Below are 18,469 nucleotides of genomic sequence, written 5' to 3'. Positions count from 1 at the left end.
TGTTTCACGTGCGGGGGCCAGCACAGAGTGGCAGGCGTGAGCCTGGGCAGGGGGACATGGGGCTGTGTCACAGTGCAAAGCTGGGTAGAGGTGAGGCGGGAGCAGTGGCGGGCTTGGAAAGCCAGGCTGCGAGGCCTGCACCTGACTGCGAGGCTCGGTGCAGGGGCTGTCCCACCGGAGGAGCACTGCTTGCTCTGCGGGACCAAGTGAGGACGCAGATGGTGGGGGCAGGGGCAGAGGAGGGAGGGCAGCAATCGTGGAGACCAAAGAGGGGGTGCTGTCAGTTGGAGGAAACCGTCTCTCTGGCCTTGTCTGACGTGTACCTCTTTCGCCCCCAGAGGAGAGCCCCATTTGGCTGGGGCTGCCAAGGAGAGGCATGACCCGGCGTGGTGGCTCAGCCACGTGTTTTGGACTTGAGTGATGGAGAGTGATTTGCAGGTCTGCAAGCCGCTTCGTGTCCCACCTCCCGGGTCCCCGGGAGGGGCTGTGTGCGGTGCGTGTGGCCCCTCAGGGTTTCCCTCTGCTCCTCTGACTCCATCCCCCATGGTCTCTGCAGCCTCCCAGCTGGTGTTGTTCCCTGGCGTGGGGGAAGCCAGAGCTGACAGCCAGGGATTGGGGAGAGTGGTGTTACATAAGTTTGGAGGAAAAGAGGCTTGCTTGCCATGTGAATGGAAATCAGATCCAAGCGGTTACAGAGGCCGTGCAGCCACTCCTCAGCAGCCCGGAGAGAAGCAGAGCGAGGGAGGAAGCCAGCAGAGGAAGGAAAACCCGGGTGGCGGTGGGGGGTGGGGGGGTGCTCTCTGTTGGGGAGGGCGGAAGCAGAGCTCTGGTGCCGAAGGCTGCTCATCTTGCAGGGCGGCCTGTGGAAGAAACCTCTGTCCCTGTGGTGTGGCGTGCCGTGTAAATGCCCACACTGCATTAGGTTGGTCCTGGTCACCACCTGGCAGGGTCACAAGAGATCTGATTGTCATCACTGCATCGCTGACAGGTGGCCGGTGCTAGAGAAGCAGGGGGACTGGCTCAAGGCTCCTGTTGGAGTGGGCAGCAGGGTGGGGATTTGAACACAGGTCTCTTGAGTCATGGCCGCCCTTTTGCTTGAAAATGGGGCCTAACCTGCCTTGGGCACATTTGGGAGGTGAGGGAGCCCTGGCTTGGTGGCCCAGGTACCGGGGTGAAGGGCTGGGGCATTTGGTGGCAAGTGTGAGGAGAGGCTCGTGTTGGAGGGCCTCCTGTGCATTCTCCCCACGGCACCCCCAGGAGCGCTATTTCCTCGCGGCCCTCCCCAGCTCTGGCTGGCCGCTCAGCGTCCCTGCCGTACCCCCACACTAACCTCTGGGGTCAGGCATCTGTCCTCTGTTCGAGGAGGGCCACAATCCTGTGTAAGTGAGGACCAGAGGCTCCTTGGCTGGCAGTGTTTGTCGGAGCCTGCCCTAATACTAGGTGTGGGCAAGAAACAGAAGAAAAGTTAGTCCCTGTGTTTGAAGTCGTTCCCCAGGAGGATGTGTGACTCCACCCGGGTCATTGCTCAAGGGTCATTCCTGCACAGAGGTGCCTACCCCCCCACCCCCCACCAAGGTGTGTGTTCTTACCTGGTTTTATCATTTTTATTCTCTTCATGGCACTTGAGACCACCTGATGTTGTGCATTTGTCGGGTTTTGTCTGTGCTCACACTACAACGTAAACTTGATGACAGTAGGAGCTCGATCAGTTCTCTCGCCGTTGTCTCCCGGTGTCTGCATGGGCCCCGGCACAGCGTAGGGCTCGGCGAACATAAGTGGGTGGGTGGAACAGAGTTGCGTCATATGGCGGTGGGCTGGGTGGGAAGAGGACAAGCTAGGTGTCAGAGAAGGTCCAAGTTCTGGGTCCAGCTTCACCTAGTTTTTGCAGTGTGACCTTGGACAAGTTCCTAGACCGTTTTGGGCCTTCAGCTGAAGGGGAGGAACCAGACTCCCTCTAAGGCTACTTCTGATGCCTGCATTCTAGAAGTCTGTATGTAGGAGACATAAGGAGCATGACAAGGGGTTTGGAAAGATCTCGTGTCCTGTGCCATGATGAAGGCTAGGTCTTGGGAAGACACACCAGTGGCTCGGAGTGTTTGCGTATGTACCCAGTGAGTTCAGAGCCGGTCATTCACGAGTATTTAGGAGCACCTACTGTGTGCCAGTTACTGTCCTGGCTTGGGGGTTATGGGGGCAGGCACCCAGCAGCCCTCCCCTGGTGGAGCTGGTGATGGGTACAGAGAAGCTTGAGCTGGCTGAACACTGCTTATGACCTGACCCAGCCTCGGAAATGCGGGGGGGTGGGGGGCAAGGGAAGGCCTTACTGGGATGCGAGAGGGTGAGTTTTTTTTTCACTTTACCCTTGGAAAGATACTTACGTAGACTGTTCGAGTCTGTTTAAGGATAAATACAGGCATATATCATCTTATTATGCTTTGCAGGTGCTGCATTGTTTACATATTGACGGTTTGTGTCAGTCCTGCGTCAAGCAAGACTATGCCATTTTTCCAACAGCATTTGTGCACTTTATATCTCTGGGTCATGTTTGGTAGTTCTTAAGTCGCTCAAATTTTCATTATTCTATTTGTTACGGTGATCTGTGATTATGACCGGCTAAAATGGTTAGCAGTTTTTTTAAAAAAAGATGTTTATTTTATTTTGAGAGAGAGGGCATGAGTAGGGGAAAGACAGAGAAAGAGAGGGACTCCCAAGCAGGTTCTGCACTGCAGAGCCTGATGTGGGGCTCGAACTCACAAGCCACGAGATCGTGACCTGAGCCACAATCGAGTTGGACACTTAATAACCGATGGAGCCACCCAGGCGCCCACAGTTAGCATTTTTTAGCAATAAAGTATTTTTAAATTCAGGTGTGTACATCATTTTTTTAGACATGACGCTGTATATTTAACAGACTATAGCCTAATGTAAACATAACTGTTGTATGTACCTGGAAAGCAAAACATTCATTTGACTCTCTTCATTGCGATATTCACTTTATTGCAGAGGCAGAGAGCCAAAGCTGCCACATCTCCGAGGTGTGCACGTAAATGCATTCATCTGAGGGTACCGAGGGAAAAAAATAATAAAATGGGAATAGTAGTTCTAATAGGTTTGAATTATGGGGACTTGGTTTGTTCCTCTAATTCTCCAGGTGCTCTATATGGTATCTCTGTTACTTCGTCAGAGATCGATTGCCTGTCCCGGTTTATGTTTTTGCCCCCGGGGTGTGGACTGCTCTTTGATGGGTCTCATTGCTGATGTGTGCCCACAAAACCCTGGCCTGGGGACTTTTACCAAGTTCCAGCGTCATTTTCCCACCTGTAAGTGAGAACACTTGACCCCGCTCTGCCCACTCTGTAGGGCAGTTGTTTGAATCAGGGAAGGTGGCGGAAGAAGAACATTGGGAAGTTTACCTCCCTCTGCAAAGGGAAGGGTCAGTGGACTAGTAGTGATGTGGCAGCTGGGTGGGAAGTGGGTAGGGCCCGAGTGCGGGGAAGGGGTTGGGGCTGGTTCCGTGGCACTGCCCTGACTGGTCCCCACAGGGCAGTGAGGGACTGTCCTTGACTGACAGCTGGCTGCAGCTGTGGAGGCTGTTTGGGAAATGACATCACTGAAAATGATTAAGTCAGCTTCCAACCCCTGCCACAGCTTTGTGCTTGGTATCTAGGTCAAACATAGGAATTCCTGCCCCCATCCCATCTCTAGTGTTTGGTCTGAGCCTCAGCAGGCAAATAGGTCTTATTTGTTTTTTTTTTCTTCCTGCCTTAAGATCCAACCATAGATACTGTATCTTGCCAAGAAGGGTGATTGAAACAACAAACTTGGAAATCTTGATTATTCCTGATAATGGAGTCTTTCCTGTGGGTCATGTGTTTAGGCCTGGATTCTCAAAGACAGAAAATCCACTGGCTTTCTGTCCTACTTGTACAACAGGTTGTTATTTCCTCTCCTGACAGTCTTTTCTCGAACCCTGAACTAGGGGGAATGAGGGACCTTGGTGTCCAGTGTTTGCAAGCCAAGGGCTGGTTTAGTGATGGCAGCCGTCGTTGGACTCACGGTTGGGGCTGGTCTGTCTATAGAATGCTGACCCTCCTCCCTCTCCCCGATCTACCTGTGTCAACTCCCTCCTTTTCTTTGTTCCCTCCCCTGCAGATGTCAAGCCTTCCAACATCCTAGTGAACTCTCGTGGGGAGATCAAGCTCTGTGACTTTGGGGTCAGCGGGCAGCTCATCGACTCCATGGCCAACTCCTTCGTGGGCACAAGGTCCTACATGTCGGTATGAGCAGTGGGTTCCATCTCTCACATGTCTTGCATGGTCAGGGATAGGAGCCAAGTGGGTGGCTTCCCTTGTAGAGCCAGAACCTGTCCTGGGTGGTAGAGGTGGGGGAGAAAGAATGAAGGATGAGGCATCATGGTCCCTCCCCAAGGAGGTGGCAGCCATGTTCTCTTCTCTCCCCCATGCCATGCGCTCCGGGAGGACAACAATAGGGCCATAGGTGTCTCAGTTGTCCCTAGGGTCTGACTCGGGGCCTGGCATGTGGTAGGTGCCCAGGGAGCGCTTGGTGAGTAAATGGCTAGTGTGCTCCAGAGAACGATTCAGAAAGGGGGGAGTGTGACACTGGGTGAATGCTGGCGTGGGGCAGATAGAGGAGTGCTAGGGTGAGTGGGGATCTGTACGGAGGGGGCAGTGAGTGTAGGCATGGGTTAATCGGAGGGGCAGGCACAGAGGCTGGGGCATCCCGGCACATCGTGTTTTCTGTGTTCTCGTCTGTGTGGTGGCCCTGTGAACGTGAAGATATCGCTCCCATTTTAGAGATGAGGAAATCCAGATGCAGAGCCTGGACTGAAAGCCAGGTCTCCTTGCCAGTTAGTCCCCTCACTCAGTCTAAGAACTGAGCAGCTAACATTCTGGACCACTCAACTGCCAACCGCAAAGTTCGAAATCAGTCAACACACTGCGGGACCTATTGATCCAGGGTTAGTGGTTTGGGTCTTTGTGGTTACATGGTCAGTTCCAAAATAGTCCAGTATTTGAGTTAGTGAAAAAATCCCTTGGGAGACATTAATGATGTCTAAAAAAAAATGTAATTGTCAGAATAAAGATTTTTTGTAGAGTTCTTGAAATATATGTGCTATTTCAATTAACGCTGAATAAAAATAATGCTTTGTATAGCACCATATATTTTTTTCCTGACTCTTCCGACTCAACCCATACTTGGGTAGCATTTTGCAGCATCGAACATACATTTTCGTTTGGTTTGACCTTCTTGGTAACCCTAGTAAGGAGAGCAGGTATTTTGTTATGTCGTTATTGATGTTAACACCGTGTTCATCAGCTCCACTTTATAGATGAGGGAACTGAGGCTCAGGATCACACAGTTTACAAGTTGCAGAGTTGGAGCGTGAGCTCGAGTCTCCTGACCCCAGATCCTTTGCCTTTTCTCCTGCTCCATATTCAGGAACAGTCAGTGAGTCAGTGGTGGAGCTGGTCTTAGAGCTCAGCTCTCCTGACTCTCAAGGCTGGTGTTTTGTTTTGTTTTTGTTTTTTAATGTTTATTATTTTGAGGGAAAGACAGGACGTGAGTGGGGGAGGGGCAGAGAGCTAGAGGGAGACACAGAAGCCCAAGCAGGCTCCAGGCTCTGAGCTCTTGGCACAGGGCCTGATGCAGGGCTCGAACCCATGAGCCGCGAGATCGTGACCTCAGCTGAAGCTGGATGCTTAACTGACTGAGCCACCCAGGCGCCCCTCAAGGCCGGTGTTCTTTCTACCCTGTGCACACTTCATTCGTGACCCATGTTCCAGAAGCCTCATGTTTCAGATGAAGGTGACAACATGAACCTCGCAGCTGGGCTTTGGACAAGCTGTGCTGCACATGCAAGACAGTGACCAGACTGGGCAAAGCTGGAGCCCCAGCTGAAGTGGCAGCCAGGGTCCAGCCAGGCCAGAGGCTGTTAGCGAGGGCAGGTTATGGGGAGATGGCAGTGAGGAGGCGTGGGTCAGAGGGTTTGAACGCAGTAGCTGGGGGCAGGTCAGAAACCCAGTGAAAGCAGTTAGTGGAAGTTCCAAAGAAGACAAAACGCATCAGCAGATCTAGGGCCGGGGCCAGGACCAGGACCAGGACCAGGACCCGGACTAAGCAGGACAGGCCACTCCCTGTGGGCAGGGAGTCCTGAGATCTCCCTGGAGCCTCCATGGAGACTCGCCTGTCCCTCTTCTGTGTGGGCCTGGATGAGCTCACAGGTGATCATAACTGTGTCCACTTCTCCTGCAGCCAGAAAGACTCCAGGGGACTCATTACTCCGTGCAGTCGGACATCTGGAGCATGGGGCTATCTCTGGTTGAGATGGCAGTCGGGAGGTATCCCATCCCTCCTCCCGATGCCAAGGAGCTGGAGCTGATGTTTGGGTGCCAAGTGGAGGGAGATGCGGCTGAGACGCCACCCAGGCCGAGGACCCCCGGAAGGCCCCTCAGCTGTGAGTGGCCCCAGCTTGGACTGCCCTTGCTGCTGTGGTTTCTGGGGGGCTGATTCTCCGAACACTCTCCCAAGACTGATTGCCTGTCTCTGGATGCCAGGCTGGGGGAAGGGGGGAGAAGCAGAGCAGGGGTCTCCAGGTGGGTGTTAAATTGTTTCCGTGGACAGTTTGCCACCCTTTGTTGAGTGCCTGCTGTGTTCCTGGCACTGCATTTAGTACTTTATATGCGTTACCTAATTTTTAAAAATCCTGACTGGTTTTTAGGTAGATTTTCTTTGAGATAAAGTTCGCATAACATAAAATGCACAGTTTAAAGTGGACAGTTCAGTGGTTTTTAGTATATTCTCCCATGTTGTGTAATCATCACCACTGTGTAATTGCAGAATATTTCTGTCACCCCAAAAAGAAACCTCACCTCCGTGAGCAGTCACTCCCAACTCCTCCCACCCCCACCCCCTGGCAACCACTCATCTACTTTCTGTCTCCATGGATTTGCCCAGTATTGTCTAATTTTAATAGCAATCATGTGTGAGCCCTGTTATAATCTCTTAAATGTGAGGAAACCGAGGCACCAAGTGCCTGACTTGCCGAGACTACATATGTCCTTGTCCACGCCTGAGTCCTAGGTGCCAAGTGCTGTGCCGCACCGCTTGCCTCTCTGATCACGAATACTGGGAAGTAAACCTGGTACTGGGAAGGTGCTGGCCGAGCCACCATCTTCTGATGTAATTCCTGCCGGGACATTGCTCTGTGACCAGGAAGGCCTGTCCCTGAGGCCCTCATGGAAGAGGGTGTATGTGAAGGGAGAAGCAGAGGGCAGGGGTCGCTGATGGTGGGTCCCGGGAGGGGCTTGTGGCTGTGGCCCCTGAGGCTGGCTGGGGACTCTGGAGTTTAGTAAAAGGAAGAAACCCAAGTTCAGGGAGAATGAACACTTAAGTCCTCAAGCTCCTTAGTTATCGCCTCATTTGCTCCTCTCTCAGTACAAGGAAGGGAAGAAGGGCGGACATAGAGACCCATCTCCCCTTCACCAAACTCCAAACTAAGCTCAGCAGCCCATGGATTTGCCTGAGGTCGCAAACCTTGCAGGTGGCAGAGCCCAGACTCCTACCCGGCTGGCCGACTCTGTGGCCTTTGCTGTCCCCTCTGTCCGCGGCCTTATCTGGGGCTCTTGTGTCTCTGCTTATTGTCCACCACCCTGTTCTGGTCCCCAGGACCCATGCCCCCGGTCCCTAGCCTCAGACTGGCAAATAACCTCCTGTCTGTTTTTCTGAGAAGCGTTTCCTTTTTTCTCGTTATAAAATCTGTAGCGTATGGAATGGACAGCCGACCTCCCATGGCAATTTTTGAGTTGTTGGATTACATAGTCAACGAGGTAAGTACTGCGCAGCTTCCTTGACCTCGTATCTGCTTCTATTAAGAAAAAACTCCGTTGATTTGGGAAGCCTGTGTGTTGTTCCCACAGTGGGGCTGCTTGTAGGGCATCACGCTCTTGGAACTGAGCGGCTGGTTTAGAGGCTGCGGGTGCCTCTTCCCCAGGGAGCATATTTGGGTAGCTCTGAGTTTCTCGTCCTTTCTCAGATTCAGGAGCCTCCAGTGTGGCCATTACACTCCTTCATTCATCACGTATTTCTTGTGCACTTACTGTGGGCTACGTGTGCACTGTGGGGTGGTGCTACGCACGAGGTGGGGGGCCACAGACGGAAAAACAAAAGTCCCTCGTCGTGAAGACCATTAGGTTAATATGGGAGGCAAGGCAAGTCTACACATACCTGCAAACTAGGGTTTCCGATTGTAAGTGCCATTAAAAGCAATAGATGTAAAAAAATGACAATGTAGAAACAGGTATGGAAAATATTCCCTATAAATTGTGTGGAAAACATTACAAAGTAGTACGTGTACTGTGATCAGTTCTTTAACAAATCTGTATGCATGTACATACATACAAAATCTGAAAAGCAGTAGGAAATGGTGGTTCTCTCTGGATGGTGGAAATTTCTTTTGGCTTATTGCTGCTGGCTGGCTTTAATGCAGAGAACACACATTATTTGTGTAACGCACCTATACCAGTATGTTTAAATGAAAAAAGGATCAAGGAAGGGAGAGACTGCCCAGCATTCGTCAAATCCTGGCTTGAGGGGGTGGGGAGCGGTGGCACAGAGGGGCTGGGGCAGGGCTCCCAGAGGAGCAGGGCTTTGCTGCGGCAGGATTTCCAGAGGTAGGGCCAGCACCCCCGGCCTCAGGTGTGGCGTGGGGAGTGGAGGAGGGGCGCGGTCTGTTAGCTTGGGGAGGCAGCTGGAGGCCCCACGCAGCTGGGGTACACGGTAAGAGGCATGGCTCTGTTCTCTTCAAGAGACTAGCGGGGTAACTTTTCATACTTCGTACTGCTCTCTAAAACCAGACCCCAAAAGGCTCAAAATGGTCCCCGTGTCCATTACGAGCCAAACAGGGAAAATCCTGCTTCACCCCATCAGTTACGAAATCCCTAGGGAGGTTCACTTGCCCATCCTTGCTGTCTGCACAGCTTTATGCTAAGCAATGAGACATGGGACGGAAGTGCAGCGTGTGATCTCGGCTGCCTAAGGACTCAAGGAAGGCACAGCGCCTCGCATTTGTGGTAGTGCGGAGAGCCATCCTCTGCTGCCGGGACCTGAGCTGGGTGGTGCTGGGTGGGAACCGCAGGGAAGAGAGAGCCTGAGTAAATCAGCAGCCGCCGGTCTGGTCTCCTAGTGTGCCCGCTGCCAGCCTCTGGTGGCCCGGCTGGTTTCATCATCCTCTTCATACAGGTGAGGAAACTCAGGCTCCGAGATGAAAAGTAGCTAAGTTCCTTCCCCCCTAGTGTACTTCCTTACCACCCACTCCTCCCAGCTCCCCTCCCTACCCTCCCAGGAGGCTGGGCCGCTAGGTCAGGTGTGGGCACCTCACAGCCCCTCTTTTGCCCGGCCCCCATCCTACTTGGGTCTCTGGAGGCCAGGCAGTCAATCCCTCCTTTGAATGTTCCCTTCATCCCCCTCAGCAGCATCGACCATCTGCAGGGTGGGCCTGAGAACTGGGTTTTTAGTCCCTGGCCCCCAGATCAGTCTCATTTGCCTGGTGTCGTGGTAAGTCCTTCAGGGCAAGAGGGTGAGGCAGGGCTTTGTTGGTAGTGTGTTTAATTGTCAGTCTCTGATCACCTGTTGGTCGGGGCTGCACATCAAGGCAGTGACACCCGGGCACTGTGGGAGTCCACTCACAAGGAGGCTAACACTCCGCCCCGGCACAGGTCACAGGAGGGTGGGTCCCATTTCCTGGGTCTGCGTGGAACACATGAGCCAGGTGCTCCAGGAGCCCTGTCCTGTGTCGCCCTGCGTGACCTCCACTGCGTACCCTGGGAACATGAGAGCTGTTGCCAGTGTCCTAGCATCAATGCCCGCAAACAGCCTCCTTCCTGGAGTGTGCAGGGAACATTCTTCCAGACCCAGCCCTCTCCGCTGATGTTATATTAAACTTTCTCCGCCGCTTCTTCGGGGTATAGCGGAAAAGGGATATACATTTTACGATTCAGCCTTCTGTGTCTTCCACGGCTGCTGTCTGGGCTGCGTTATGCCTGGTGGTTAGCACACCCCCCTAGCTCCTAGTTCCAGGACACACTCCAGGATTTACAGTCGGATCAGCTAGAAGCGTTCCCAGAGAGAACGAGGTCCTCCTCACGTCACAGAAGGATAAACCAAGAGTCCGAAACTGATTTGTTTAGTCACTGGCAAGTGAGTGGTAGCTACCAACTCGGCCCCAGTTCCAGCTGTGGCTTGAGACAGCGGTTCCACCCGCGGTGGCCCAGCAAGCAGCCACTGGCCTCTAACCCCTGTCTTCCCTTGGTTGGTTAAGGGCAGCACTGTCCCGAGGCCTGGGGGTGGGGGTTGTGGGGAATATGGCTGGAGAAGGAAGCCAGGCATTTCTTAGGTCTTAATCTGTATTTACAGCCTCCTCCAAAGCTGCCCAGTGGAGTATTCAGTCTGGAATTTCAAGATTTTGTGAATAAATGGTAAGTCAGCTCCTCGCTCTCTGGAGATATGCTGGTTTTGTCGGCCTCCCCACCTGGTCTTGGGGAACGGAGCTTTGCCCTTTCCCCCACGCCTCCAGAATGCTAGGACTTCAGTAACTGGGCTGACCACAGCACTGGGTAAAAGCTGCCCCTCACCTGCCCTACAGGGATGGGCACATTGCCTTCTGATCTCAGGTTAATTCAGCACTTACGAACCTGCAGGCATGCCGCAGTGCTAGGAACAGGAAGGTGAATACAGGGTGTGGGGAGGATAGGCATGTAAACGTGAAATAACTTGAGTTGGAGCCATTGCCAGGAAATCTCTCTGACATTATCTTTCTTTCTTTAAGCCTCATAAAAAACCCAGCAGAGAGAGCAGATCTGAAACAACTCATGGTAAGTCCATTTATTTCCAATTTGTACACGACCCGCTTATTCATTTGTTCTCGGTCGGTCATCCGTCCAGTCCTCCTACAGCCCATTCCCTGCTGCCTTGACCAGTATGGTCCCATTGACCCTGGGGCTGCAGGATCCCAAACAAAAGGCTCCCGTGTCCCCCCGTGAGCATAAAGGACGAGCCGAGGGAAGGAGCGGGCCAGCCCACTCCTTCGTGGGGACGGGGCCTTTTCCACCACTGACGGGCTCACCTTGTGTTCAGTATCCTCCGCAGCCCCTCTCGGAAGAGTGGGGCAGTAATACCGGAGAACATCTGAGCTTGCAGAGCCCGTGCAGTGTCACACACACTCCGAAGTCCACCCGTTCATTATTTTGCTCCTTCAAGCCACCCTGTGGGGCGCGGAGGGCAGAGCTGCTACTCCCAGTTCGCAGTGGAAGAGCGCAGGCCCAGGGAAGTGAGCAGCTCAGGCGTCCCGGCAGATCAAACAGGCAGAGTGGGCTCTCGGGGGCGGGGCGGCAGCCAGCCCCCTTCCTGGCCCCCTACTGCCGCCCAATGGCAGGCAGGCTCCGGGATTGCAAGACTGGTCCCAAGTCTAGACTCGGGACTCTTGAACTTTCCTTTAACTTACTCTCTGTTTCCTCGCACACAGGTTCATGCCTTTATCAAGAGATCTGATGGTGAGGAAGTGGATTTTGCAGGTTGGCTTTGCTCCACCATCGGCCTTAACCAGCCCAGTACACCGACCCACGCGGCCGGCGTCTAAGTATCTGGGAAGCAGCAAAGAGCGAGTCCCCTGCCCAGTGGTGTGCCATTGTCGCTTTCAGGCCTCTTTGCCATGCCTGTCTCCGTTCAGACGTGCATTTCGCCTACGACAAAGGATGAAGAACACAGCATGTGCCAAAATTCTATTTGTGTCTTTTTTAATATTACTGTCATTTATTCTGTTATTTCCCTAAGTGGATTGGCTTTGTGCTTGGGGCTATTTTTGTGTATGTTGATCCGAACATGCGCAACGTTCAGTTACAGTGAAACCTTGGTGACTGTGGGTAGTCATTCTTACTGAAAATTGCACTGCTCTTCCCCCACCGTGACTGGCTAGCTGCCTGTAGTTTTGGGATTCTTTTGACACTTGGTGGTACTGCATTCTTGCCGGGCGCACCTTCCTTCTGTTGGGGTAGGAGCCTTGTAAGATCCTTCACAGGCACTGCATGTGAAGCATGCTTTGCTGCTATGAAAAAGAACATCAGAAAGTATAGATCTTGTTATTTTATTATATTTTTGCTTTTGGTGTAGAATGAAGCAATTTCTGTCAAAATCTAGCCAGAGCCCTTCACTGCCACGATAGCTGGGGCTTCACCAGTCTGTCTACTGTGATGATTTGTAGACTTCTGGTTGTATTTCTATATTTATTTTAAAATATATTATGTGGGATATTTAGTGGTATGTGTCTCTTTAAGTTTGAATTAGTGTTTCTAAAATGATGGTTACTTTGAATGTTACAAATGGATCAAGGCATTAAAATGTATGAGATTTATCTTTCCCCAAATCCAAGTACCGATGCTATTGTAAACAACAGTGTGTATAGTGCCTAAGAATTGTATGAAAATCCTTTTAACCATTTCCACCCAGATGTTTAACAAATCTAATCTCTTATTCTAATAAATATACTATCAAGTTAAAAGGATGAAAAAACAGGTCTACTTTTGTGGTAGGATTCGAGAAGTCAAATGGTGTCGTCAAGCCTTCCTGTGAGGGCAAAGGGTAAAGACAAGGAGGAGGCTGCAAGGCAGAAATGCCACACTGGGGACGAGTCCAGTGCTCTGGACCAATGGGCCTTCCTGTAATTCCAAGTTGGACTTTGTCCAAGTCTTCTCCGCCATCAAACACTTAGGTGTGAGCCTTCCAACTACCCTTGCCGTGCACCTGGGAGCAACAGATCCCCTTTCTTCCTGCCGTTTTCTACCCAGGGAAAAGCAGGCAGGGTGGGGTCAGGGGGTAACCGGCCTGCTCACGGGAGCACCCTGCTCTTGGCCGTGCCCAGCTGGTGTGGGAGCCTCTACCCAGGACACCCAGCCCCGTGCTGTTTGGCTCCACTGAGCAATGGTTTCCCCTCTTCATTCCGCTTTCCTGGGGAGGGGAATGGGCCTGCGCTGCCTTCGTCCCGCCTGTGGGGTAGCAGTGAAGTCACAGAAAACAAACTGACCACCGATGCCTTTTTTTGACCAGTGACTTTCAGAACTTCAGCTTCGTGTGGGGACGCCTGGTCAGCACCTCTTCCCCCATTTTCTTCCAGAGGGCAGGTTACAGAAAACCAATAAATACGTATTTAAAAACACAAGGCCTATTTTGTTTTCAAACTAAGAACGATGTGATTCAATCTCCTGAGTAGGCAGTCCCACTCTAGATGGACAGGAGCTTAGATACAGCCAGGGTTTAGAAAACTGCTTCGTGTTACATATACCGCCTAGGCCGGTCCAGCATTTTTTCTCGCTGTAAGGCTAACATCTGTTCTGAGTGTCCTAAATTCTCTATGCTATACAAAAGTGTTACATTTTGGGAGTCCAAGGGTTTTCCCCTAGTCGTTTTTACCAGGAATGATCTTGTTTTCCAGAATAACGTTCCCTGCGTTGGTCTTGCTGTTTTGAGTTCCCCATGTCCAATTCCTTCCTTAGACTCCCTCTTGCTGAGACACCAACAGTAGCTAGGGTTTTACATGGTGCCTCACGAGCACCCCGTAACCGCACGCCAGAGTTGCTGGAGCAGGTGCGCACCCTGTCATTTTACACGCGGGAAACTGAGCGCTGCAAAGAGTTCAGTAAGGCAAGTGCCCAGTTAGTGGTAGAGCTAGAATTCAGAGCCGACTTTTCTAGCTCTCGAAAACCCACACTCATAAATTAGATTCCCCAAACGTAAAGTTTGGTTGCTTTTGTTGCAAAACAATTTTCACGCTGTGTTTTCCAAGTAATACGCTCATTTAAACTTTTGGCTATTTCCTGTAAGAGTAGCTGAAAATCACTGGAACGAAATGTTGATTAATACATACACCCATCCATGTTCTCTGCTGGAGCAGTTACAGCAGAAGTTCTGCTTGAGGAGGTTCTGTATGTTTTGTTTGGCTTTTCTATTGCTCGGGCAGGGTAAGTTACTTTAATAAAATTCAGCAGTACTTAACTGTATTTCACTGAAAAAGGGGCAGTATACAAATTTTAGCAACTGTTATTTTGTAACAGTCATTATTACAAAAGCCTAATCTCCCAAGCATGTTGTCGGCAGCGTGCTGTGATGTCACCCGAGAGGTGGCAGCAGTCTGTGTTCCCAAGTGGCTCTCTGTACTCCTCACTTGTCATCTTTCTCTCCTAGACTGTGGCCTTGCTGCTCACAATGCTTCAATGGCATGCAGATGGCCTTTAATTGGCTTTCTTAAAAGAGGCATTGTTGACTGGAAAGGCTGGCTTGTATTTAAACTCTGCCCTTTTGGCAAATGCCAGGCTTTCTCAATAGCACTGGAGAGGAAACTTTCTGTTTTGAGCATAATTACGGAATCTGACCAGAATACAGACGCAGCACCGCCCACATTGCTCAAGGCTAAGATACCACATCTGTGCTTTTCCAGGTCACTGAAACGTCAGTTATGGATGGAACCATGTTTAGAACTACACATCATCCTAAAGTTCTTGCTTCCTTTTAAAGCGGGCCAGAGGGCCCACTTTGAAAGAATATTTTTTTGAGGAGACAAAGTTCCTGAGATGTAGGAACTTAATTCATAGGACAAACCTTGGCTCTTTCCCGCCTTCAAGAATCTGATTCCTCCTCCTCCTCCTCCTCCTCCTCCTCCTCCGGCACATGGCTCCTTGTGCTCAACTCCAGTGCAGTTTGGTTGATTGATGCTTCATTGTCTACGTGTACCAACATCTGCTTTAGGCAAGGACATTATGGATTAGTAGGAAAGACATGGTCACCAAACCGGCAAATTCTGAAATGTGTTTTAAAATCAAATCTCGGGGCGCCTGGGTGGCTGTCTGGTAAGTATCCGACTTCAGTACAGGTCATGGTCTCGCGGTTCGTGAGGTCGAGCCCTGTGCTGGTCTCTGCTGACAGCTCAGAGCCTGGAGCCTGCTTTGGATGCTGTGTCTCCCTCTCTCTCTGCCCCTCCCCCACTTGTGCTCTCTCTAATGTTTAATTTAAACATGAAATTTTTTTTTAAATTGCAACTGCACATTCATCCCCAATATTTAATCACCAGGAGGTAAGGCCACTTCCTATCCTGATCCTCCTACCCTCTACTGCCACAATGGGAGGGAGTAAACACCCTAGTATTTGATAGAATGTTACCTGATTTACAAACATGGTTCATGCCTAAGAATTATGCTGGCCTACATGTGCTGCTCTCATATGGTTTTACATGGCTTAACATGCATCTGGGAGAAAAAAATGCTCAAATATGGTGTATTTAGAAAGAAGAACATTGCACCGTTTTACCTAAGGGCATTGGTAAGAAAGATACGATGAGGACTGGAACCCACTTTTTAGCACTATGTTTTGTAGTCAAAGCCACACTCTTGTTCTCACATCCCAGGCTTACTTATAAAGCAGCGGAAGTTTTGACATATGCCTGCAAAGATCTCCAATTCTCCCTCGGTTCACTGGAGTAACTAGAGGGGACGGATAACTAGGATGCTGCAGGCAATATAACAACACATGATTAATAAAGAGTACCTAGCTGCTAGAGAGGCAGGCTGGTCCTTGCCTAAAAGAGTCACATGTAGTAGCCAGCGTATTAAATCAGAATAACTTAATTCCCTGAGTTCTTTGGGCTTGATCAGGTAATTTACAAAAACTTTTGGCCTCCAAGCAGCCTGAGAGCAGGATGGACTTTGCATTCTTTCCCCAGGCCCACACTTGATTAAACTTACATCATGTGGCTGTTCAGATGCAGGCTGAGAAGGGAGCACTTCATCCCCTCTTCTAGAACTGATCATTGATTGGAGGGCTAGTTCTTCAACCTAGAAGAGAGGAGTCGAGGACACTTTGCTTACTATTTCACCGGGCTACTGACCTGGGTAAAATTTACGGATCATGCTGTCAAAGGCTCAAAGGCTGGCGTACTGAGAAGTGAAAACAGTGCAGCTCTGTGCAGCTCTAGAGCAAAAGATGGGGCCCTTAATATTTCCCCATATTTTAGGAAAGGAGCCCAAAACCCTCCAGCCCCTTTCCCCCTGGGGTGTACAGGTGTTTTCAGTTGAGCCAAGACTTTCATTCCCCTAGGTATAGCAGATCTGGGTAGAAAACACAAGTGTGCTACTTAAAAAAAAAAGCCAGATGTCTTCTGATTCCACAGGGGGCCCATTCGCTAGCCTGTAGCTTTCTACCCAGGATTGTGAAAGGGAAGGCAGGAAGAATGGAAAGTGGAAGTGTTTCCTGGAGCATAAAGGAACCTAGGCTTAGAGGTCATCATCCTCATACACAACACCCACCTACTGGATACTTGTATAGGTACTAGTGATAGGAGAACATAAATGAGCACTGGCCAGCAACCATCCTGAGGAAAAGCGTGTTATTTTAATGTACAGTTGTACAATGCTTTTCAGTTCACAAAAGGCTTTCATAACCCGCATCTCGTCTGGACGTAAAGATCCTGAAGAAGGGTGCAAAGCAGCGCTTATCAGGATCATCTCACTGGGGCTAACGAGGATGGATTGGTGGGAAATGTGGGAAATGGCCCTGGTGCGCCTAAATCTCGTCCAGGCTGTGGAGTCACTAAGAGCTGCCAGAAGAAAAGCTACTGGGAACTCTGGGACAAGTCTCTTCTCTCCGGGCCTCGCTCGCTTTCTTTGCACAACGGATCCACCCATCTCTTCTAGCTTAACGATACCAGAGCTGTTCCAAGCGTCAACAGAAACTAATCAATGGTGGCTAGCACATGCAGTAGGGGGCCGGGGGGAAGGGGTCCGGGGGCAGGGAGAACCTAGGCGAGCCTTAGGGAGGTCTCACTTCCTCAGCGCGTGGTGTGCGGTCCACCCGCGTTTACGGGTGCGGCAGTGGTCTTGCCGCACGTACAGATCGCCGGGCCTCGGCGCAGACCCGCAGGACCTAGATTCTAAGAGGAGTGGGCCTGCAACCTCAGTCCCGCCCCCCAGGTACTTGTCAACCGAAGTGGGCGCCGCCTACGCCTGGGGTTCGCGGGGCGGCCCGGCTCGAGGGGCGTCCCGGGGTCACCTTGAGCCGGTTCAGCTGGTCGTGCAGGGCCGCCTTCAACCGGAGCAGCGTCTCCTCCTCCTTGCGCAGCTCCTGGAGCCGGCTCAGCATGGCGCCTCCTCCCGCCGGCCGACAGGCCCGGCGCCCGGTAATGACGTCTGGCGCCCTCGTTCCCGGAAACCAAACAGCAGGCTGGGCGGGGCTGGCAGCACGCGGGCAGCGACGCTTCCGGCCCGTCTCTGAACTCTCGCTGGCTCCTCGGCGGGAGCGTGCTTTTCCTAGGAGAGACCCCTTTTTTCTTTCCTTTTATTATATATATATTAATATTTATTTATTCTGAGATAGAGCGAGCAAGCAAGGTAGAGGCAGAGAGAGAAAAGAACCCCAGGCAGGCTCCGTGTGGGGCTGGAACCCACAAACTGTGAGTTGACGACCTGAGTTGAAACCAAGAGACGCTCAACCGACTTGAGCCACCCAGGCGTCCCCCTGCATCGCACTTTCAATGTGCTGCAAGTGGCTATTTTGGCGCCAACAAGACCTGCAGACGCATTTGAGGGCAGAGACCAAAACCACAGTATCTAGCACACAGGTGCACAAGCCCTGTTAATTTTGCAGGCAAGGATTCCTCCTCATGTCAAAGTGGTTCCTAGGAGGGTGTGCAAATTGGAACAGGAAGATAAAGCAGGGCTATCATTCTATTGGGACGTGGTGCCTTTGTATGCTAAGGGCTAGATTGCCCTGAATCTGCCAAGTGGAAGATCCATCACCTTGATGTGGAATTTGAAGTAGGTTGCCAATGGAAACAAACCTGTTGCAAAACAAGATCCCGACAGGAGACAAAAATAGGACAATTTATTTATTTTTTAAAAAAAAATTTTTTTTCAACGTTTTTATTTATTTTTGGGACAGAGAGAGACAGAGCATGAACAGGGGAGGGGCAGAGAGAGAGGGAGACACAGAATCGGAAACAGGCTCCAGGCTCCGAGCCATCAGCCCAGAGCCCGATGCGGGGCTCGAACTCACGGACCGCGAGATCGTGACCTGGCTGAAGTCGGACGCTTAACCGACTGCGCCACCCAGGCGCCCCAAAAATAGGACAATTTAACTCAAGGTGGGAAGTCATGCTGGAACAGGGTAAGGAAAACAAACCAACGTTCTTTGGCGCAGACTTCTCTGCGTTTTTTTTTTTTTTTAGAGCAGAGCATGTGAGCAGGAAAGGGGCAGAGTTAAAAAAAACGCTAAGCAGGGTGCAAGCTCAGCGTGGAACACAACACAGGGCTTCATTCCACGACCCTGGGATCATGACCGCAGCTTGAAACAAGCCAGATCCTCTGGGTTTTAAGGATGGGACTTTAGCTCTGGCCATGAACTCATGCTTCAGGAG

The 18,469-nt window shown here is 51.3% G+C and overlaps 2 protein-coding genes across 3 annotated transcripts in view; one reads left to right on the top strand and one right to left on the bottom strand.

The window, feature by feature from the left end:
- The window catches only part of MAP2K1 (mitogen-activated protein kinase kinase 1), a 78,398-nt gene extending 65,827 nt beyond the window's left edge, over positions 1-12,571 (top strand). Inside the window, exons 6-11 of the mRNA XM_047862069.1 lie at positions 4,153-4,277; positions 6,274-6,475; positions 7,783-7,847; positions 10,432-10,493; positions 10,844-10,889; positions 11,540-12,571. Coding sequence (XP_047718025.1) covers positions 4,153-4,277; positions 6,274-6,475; positions 7,783-7,847; positions 10,432-10,493; positions 10,844-10,889; positions 11,540-11,653 — 614 coding nt within the window. The 3' untranslated portion in view covers positions 11,654-12,571. The remainder of the gene's footprint in view (positions 1-4,152; positions 4,278-6,273; positions 6,476-7,782; positions 7,848-10,431; positions 10,494-10,843; positions 10,890-11,539) is intronic.
- Positions 10,874-17,226, bottom strand: SNAPC5 (small nuclear RNA activating complex polypeptide 5). 2 transcript variants are annotated; one of them, XM_047862070.1, is made up of 4 exons: positions 17,107-17,226; positions 15,804-15,893; positions 14,665-14,805; positions 10,874-11,756 (listed from the first exon to the last, which is right to left on the bottom strand). In XM_047862070.1, exons 1-3 carry the CDS (start codon positions 17,194-17,196, stop codon positions 14,683-14,685), a joined length of 303 nt encoding a protein of 100 aa, XP_047718026.1. In that variant the 5' UTR covers positions 17,197-17,226; the 3' UTR covers positions 10,874-11,756; positions 14,665-14,682. The 2 variants fall into 2 exon arrangements, with proteins under 2 accessions (XP_047718026.1, XP_047718027.1); XM_047862071.1 differs by having other exon boundaries at positions 14,665-14,802.
- Between the last annotated feature and the right edge of the window lie 1,243 nt (positions 17,227-18,469).

The sequence above is a fragment of the Prionailurus viverrinus genome, chromosome B3, assembly GCF_022837055.1.
Source record: "Prionailurus viverrinus isolate Anna chromosome B3, UM_Priviv_1.0, whole genome shotgun sequence".
NCBI classification, from domain to species: Eukaryota; Metazoa; Chordata; class Mammalia; order Carnivora; family Felidae; genus Prionailurus; species Prionailurus viverrinus.
The sequence above is the reverse complement of the archived record's forward strand: the minus strand, read 5'-3'. Positions and strand labels throughout refer to the sequence as shown.

Bases quoted from the DNA above. Each gene is read 5' to 3' on its own strand.
- SNAPC5 (XM_047862070.1), bottom strand. From the start codon at position 17,196: ATGCTGAGCCGGCTCCAGGAGCTGCGCAAGGAGGAGGAGACGCTGCTC. The intron at 15,894-17,106 runs GTGACCCCGGGA...CCTCTCTTCTAG, and splicing joins ACCAGCTGAACCGGCTCAAG to GTTGAAGAACTAGCCCTCCA. The intron at 14,806-15,803 runs GTAAGTTTAATC...CCTTGCCTAAAG, and splicing joins CATCTGAACAGCCACATGAT to CAGATGTTGGTACACGTAGA.